At 47.0% G+C, this 6000-nt stretch overlaps 1 protein-coding gene across 2 annotated transcripts in view; it reads left to right on the top strand.

The window, feature by feature from the left end:
- The window catches only part of ZAP70 (zeta chain of T cell receptor associated protein kinase 70), a 32005-nt gene extending 26235 nt beyond the window's left edge, over positions 1–5770 (top strand). The window contains exons 12-14 of one of the 2 annotated variants that reach the window (XM_083720457.1): positions 823–935; positions 1290–2996; positions 3141–5770. In XM_083720457.1, coding sequence (XP_083576583.1) covers positions 823–935; positions 1290–1407 — 231 coding nt within the window. In that variant the 3' untranslated portion in view covers positions 1408–2996; positions 3141–5770. Of the gene's footprint in view, positions 1–822; positions 936–1289; positions 2997–3140 lie in introns of those variants that run through there. The other variant, XM_083720458.1, reaches the window with a different exon arrangement.
- The last annotated feature ends 230 nt before the right edge of the window (positions 5771–6000 follow it).

Genomic DNA, 6000 nt, shown 5'->3' on the forward strand with positions numbered 1-6000 from the left:
AACTGCTGACCTTCTGATCGGCAAGTCCTAGGCTCTGTGGTTTAGACCACAGCACCCACCTGCGTCCCAAGAATCTATCTACCTATATGTTCATTCTTATTTAATTATATATATATATATATATATATGCTTTCGTAGATTTTCACGGGTACAGGAATGCAGGTTTTGGTGTCCTCGGGTGTCTTCCCGTGTAAAAGTTGGGGTGTCTAGGCGACGTTTCGACGAGGTCTCACTCGTCATCTTCAGGCTGGTGCTTTCGGCTTCTTGTTACTGGAACAGAGCGGGATCTCAATGTTTGAGTTCCTATAAATACTGTAGAGGGGGTGTGGTGTCTAGCCTCCAATGTTCTCTGCCCAGAACATTGGAGGCTAGACACCACACCCCCTCTACAGTATTTATAGGAACTCAAACATTGAGATCCCGCTCTGTTCCAGTAACAAGAAGCCGAAAGCACCAGCCTGAAGATGACGAGTGAGACCTCGTCGAAACGTCGCCTAGACACCCCAACTTTTACACGGGAAGACACCCGAGGACACCAAAATATATATATATATATATATAAAATTATATTTATTATTTACCATGCAGTTGTTGTTGTTGTTAGAGCATGAGACTCTTAATCATACGCATTACAGGGGGTTGGACTAGATGCATAGCTGTCAACGTTTCCCCCTTTTTAAGGGAAATTCCCTTATTCCGAATAGGATTCCTCACAAGAAAAGGGGAAAGTTGACAGCTATGACTAGATGACCCAACTCTATGATTCTATCATTCTCTGCTCTTAAGACAAACCAGTCAATTTCTCTGCCACCATTCCACTAGAAAATGAAAGGACCGGAGGTGATAACTTTCCTTGAGGAAGGGAAGAGGATGGATTGCCCCCCCAAATGCCCCCCGGAGATGTACAAGCTGATGCAGCAGTGCTGGACTTTCAAGTAAGACCTTCCTTCAGTGCTCTAAATAAGCCGAGCCCTCTCAAAAACCATACAGGGATGGCAGGCCAATATCTGGGATTCTTTTAGTTAAAAAAACATTTATTCAAAAGTTACAGTACAACTTTCCCCACTGCCATAACATCCCAGAATGATCACTCTGTGAGCCAAGGAATACCCACGCCTGATATCTGAGACGGGGAATGCTTCTTCGTGCAGAACGGAGTTAACTTGCGGAACTCCCTGCTGCAGGGTTGGGAGAGGCCAGTGAAAGTACGAGTCTCCAGTATGCAACCTTCAAATCTCATTGGCAAATATGCAGATCTCCCACTTAATTTTCTCTCTTTCGTTTCCCAGGTGGGAAGACCGGCCGGACTTTTCCACGGTGGAGACGCTCATCCGCACCTATTACTACAGCATCGCCGCCCGGACGGAGGAAAGGCAAGAGGAGAAAGCGAAAACTACGCCCGATTGAGCTCCAGACACCCACCCCAAACCCTCTGCAGCCAAGGCATCTTTCCGCCTTTGGGAAGGGATTCTTTGCAGGCTGCGCTGTTTCTCTGCGGCTGCAAATCCAGAGTTGGTGGAGACCAAGCTCAGTCGGCCCTCGCCCAGGCCCACAACCGCCTGCCCTCTTGTGTGCAACCAGCCCTCCTGCCTGTCCGCTCCCTCCCTCATCCTTGGTCTTGCACAGCTTCTCTGCCTCTCGTTGACTCTGGTGCCACCTGCTGGCAGTCCTCCTCTTGTACACCACACACTGTTGATCCAGATTCAGTAGTGGCTCCAGGTTTCCCTCTCCCTTCCCCCTCCCTCAGCGAATATGAACATGAGAGCCTGCTGGATCAAGCCCATCCAGTCCAGCATCCTATTTTCACAGTGGCCACCATGCAAGCAGGATCCGTGCGCAAGAGCCTCCTCCCCTCCTTCAGATTCTGGCAACTGTTGTACAGAAGCATCGCTGCCTCTGATTGTGGAAGCAGAGCCTAGAGATTGTGGCTAGTAGCCTTCATAGAATACAATTCATTGGAAGGGGCCCCAAAGGCCATCAAGTTCAAGAGATATCTGTTTTGTTATACATAATGTACTTTTTATTGAATTTCCATTTTTTTCCAAATGGACTTCAAACTAAATAGTTGCATTGTTTCATGTATTGACTCCCCCCCACCTCCAAATTTTTCTGTTCATGCCCTTTTCTACTGCATTATAAATCAAACTCAAATGTCTCATTGTTTATCATTTTTCTTTCGCTGCTCCGATCTTGAATCCTGCCTGCGATTTCTTTCATTCTTTTAAATATACAGTGGACACTCAGGTTGCGAACATGATCCGTGCGGGAAGCACGTTCGCAACTCGCAGCGTTCGCAAACCGCAGCGCCATGTCTGTGCACACCCCGGCTGTGATTCGGTGCTTCTGCACCTGTGCAAGCGCTGAAACCCAGAAGTAACCCTTTCTGGTACTTCCAGTTTCTGGTACTTCCCCTGCAAAGCAGGAATCTTTTTGCCTAGCATGGGACTCGAACCCCCAACCGTAAGAGCCTCAAGCTCTACCGACTGAGCTATACCAGTCCACTGAGTAATCTCTTCACTTCGAAACCCTGCAGAGGAAAACCCTCTAAAGGAAATATAAAGGAGAATGAAAGCATTAAGATTATTTGTGTGCATAGTTATGGATCTCTCTCACATTAATAACTCATCTCTTGGATATTTAATTTTTCATTTGTATCTTCAAAGATGTTTAATCAAGGAGTTTTTTTAAGGGCTGAGGTCACTCGGCCATTTTTTTCTCCCTGCGGGGTCTGTGAAGGCCAGCCAGCCCTCACCTCTGATCAAAGCAAGAGGCAAGCACAACACTTCTGAAAGGATGGACAGCCGTCCTCTGCTAAAATGTGACCAGCCCTGGAGAGATAGAGATCTGATGTATTTTAGTTATAGGTGAATGTTTTAGGTTCTGACTGTAAAGTTATGTTCTTGTTTGTTTAATACAGAGGTGGGGGTGGCAGCGATTGTGGCAGTGCTCATTTATGGTTTCGTAAGAACCCTCGAGGGACACGGGTGGCGCTGTGGGTAAGACTGTTGATCCAAATTCAGTAGTGGCTCCAGGTTTCCCTCTCCCTTCCCCCTCCCTCAGCGAATATGAACGTGAGAGCCTGCTGGATCAAGCCCATCCAGTCCAGCATCCTATTTTCACAGTGGCCACCATGCAAGCAGGATCCGTGGCCTAGGACTTGCCGATCGCATGGTCGGCGGTTCGAATCCCCGCGGCGGGGTGAGCTCCCATCGTTCGGTCCCAGCTCCTGCCCACCTAGCAGTTCGAAAGCACCCTTAAGTGCAAGTAGATAAATAGGTACCGCTTTATAGCGGGAAGGTAAACGGCGTTTCCGTGTGCGGCGCTGGTGCCGGCTCGTCAGAGCAGCTTTGTCACGCTGGCCACGTGACCCGGAAGTGTCTGCGGACAGCGCTGGCTCCCGGCCTCTAGAGTGAGATGAGCGCACAACCCTAGAGTCTGTCAAGACTGGCCCGTACGGGCAGGGGTACCTTTACCTTTTAAGAACCCTCGAACATTATAAATCACAGAATGTACATATTCGGAAGCCACGCCAAGGGTCATCTAGTCCAACCCTCTGCAAAGGAAGGACCACAGCCAAACAGGTCTTTTAAAAAGGCAAATCTGAATAACTTGCCAGTCTAGGGATGGGGGGAAAGATTGATTCAGTTCACATCCAAAGAGAAATCTGTCGAATTTGCAGTTTTGGAAGCAATCTGAAACCCAAAACACGCCAATCTTTCAAAATTCACAGGTATCTAAATTTTGCGGCGTGGCTTGCTGACACACCACCATTGACAGAAATGGCATACAGTGGTACCTCAGGTTAAGTACTTAATTCGTTCCAGAAGTCCGTTCTTAACCTGAAACTGTTCTTAACCTGAAGCACCACTTTAGCTAATGGGGCCTCCTGCTGCCGCCGCGTGATTTCTGTTCTCATCCTGAAGCAAAGTTCTTAACCTGAAGCACTATTTCTGGGTTAGCGGAGTCTGTAACCTGAAGCGTCTGTAACCCGAGGTACCACTGTATTAGGGGAATATGTGCACAAAAAATAATACATTGTGGAAAATAACATCCGCAAATTCATTGCTCAGGACTGCAATAATCCAGAATGCTGCAGCCAAACTGGTGACTGGGAGTGACTGTTGGGGCCATATAACAATGGTCCTACATTGACTCTCAGTACATTTCTGAGCACAATTCAAAGTCCTAAACAGCCTTGGCCCTGTATACCTGAAGGAGCGACTCCACCCCTATCGCTCAGCCCAGACACTGAGGTCCAGCTCCGAGGGCCCTCTGGCGGTTCCCTCTTTGTGAAATGTGAAGCTACAGGGAACCAGGCAGAGGGCCTTCTCGGTGGTGGCGCCCTCCCTGTGGAACGCCCTTTCAGCAGATGTCAAGGAGATTAAAAAAAAAAACCTTATAGAACTTTTAAAAGACATCTGAAGGCAGCCCTGTATCGGGAAGTTTTTAATGTTTGACATTTTATTATTTTTTATATTTTGCTGGAAGCCTGCCAGATGGGCGGGGTATAAATAATAGAAATATTATTTACCCTAGAATTGTAGAATTGGAAAGAACTCCAGTGGTCATCTAGCCCAACCCCCTGCAATGCAGGAATATCAGCTAAAACACCCATGACAGATGGCCATCTCAGGTTCTATTGCATTTTTAATATTTTGTTGGGAGCCGCTCAGAGTGGCTGTGGCAACCCAGTCAGATGGGTGGCACATAAATATAAATATAATAATAACAACGGCATTAATAATAACAATAGCACTATCTAGGACTAGTCCACACTCCCAGATGTTGCGTGCCTAGGAAGCATGGCTCCAAGCAGTTTGCCCCTCTTTCCCCCTAGAAACGTCCCTTTTAGTGCTAAAGCAGAGAAAAACCGATGGACACTTGATCTGATTCACCAGCAGACAGACAGTGGGGACTTTGATGTCCTCCTTACGTCCTGTTTCTCTTTCTTCCATTCAGAAGCCAGTGCAACTTTGTGGAATTTGTGCGTATTAAGTCCCCTCCCACCCCACTCCTTTTCCATTTCATTCTGAAACTACTCCCCTGTCTTCCCCAGAAATTACTTTTCCGTTCCAGAAAGCCCGCAGAAACTCCTGTGACGTAAAAGTTTCAAATTCAGCCATTGCTAAATAGGACACCCATTAATGAATGAATTAATGAATGAAAGGAATCTTCATTTCCTTGTTATAGGAATTCTAAGGTTTTATATACAAAAAATAAAAGTTCATAAACGTACAAGGCAAACACATACATAAGTATATAAACCACGTGTCTGAAATAGTACAGGAGAACAATCCCGAAGCCATTTGGACTCTCCCAAATCGACCGCAAATATTTCTCTGCAAGGAGGAAGGAATTGGGAAAAGCTTTCCAATTGTCTTTGGACTGTAGGGGCTTACACCTCCCTACAAATACAGTCTGGCAAGTATCTGTTAAGCTGAGCACATGATCAATATGTGTAAGAGATTCAGGAAGTATTTACCATCTCCAAGGAATGGCCCGGCTTCCCAGAAAAGGCAATTGATAAGGCATCCTGGCAGACAGGAGAGAAGCAACACACTCAAATTTCTGCTGGAGACCACCTCCTTCTGTGATGTATGTATGATGTTTTAGGGGGGTGGTCTTGGGCTCCAGGGTGGGCAATTTAAAATGTCTATATAAGGGCAGGCACACCTTGGTTCTGGGTCCTCCTCCTTTCCTGTGTGTGAAGGGGGCACCCTGTTGCAACAGATCAATAAAGATCAGGCTTACTAGCTGCTTTGCTTCTCAATATTCTCTCGTTGGCCTCTGTTATTTTTCTCCTTCCGACAGAGAACTAAGGACTCTATACTGGCTCTTGGGTGCCACATAAGGGAAAGGGGGCAGTCCCCCCCCCTTATAGCACCCTCCAATAGTTCTCCAATGAAAATAGGGACGCCCTATTCCATGTGGTCCAGGAGCAAAGGTTGGGCTGAAAAGTTTGCAACCTGCGTGGATGCCTCGCTCATCTGATCGTTGGCG

Source organism: Podarcis gaigeae (assembly GCF_964106915.1).
Source record: "Podarcis gaigeae genome assembly, chromosome: 18".
Classification (NCBI taxonomy): Eukaryota; Metazoa; Chordata; class Lepidosauria; order Squamata; family Lacertidae; genus Podarcis; species Podarcis gaigeae.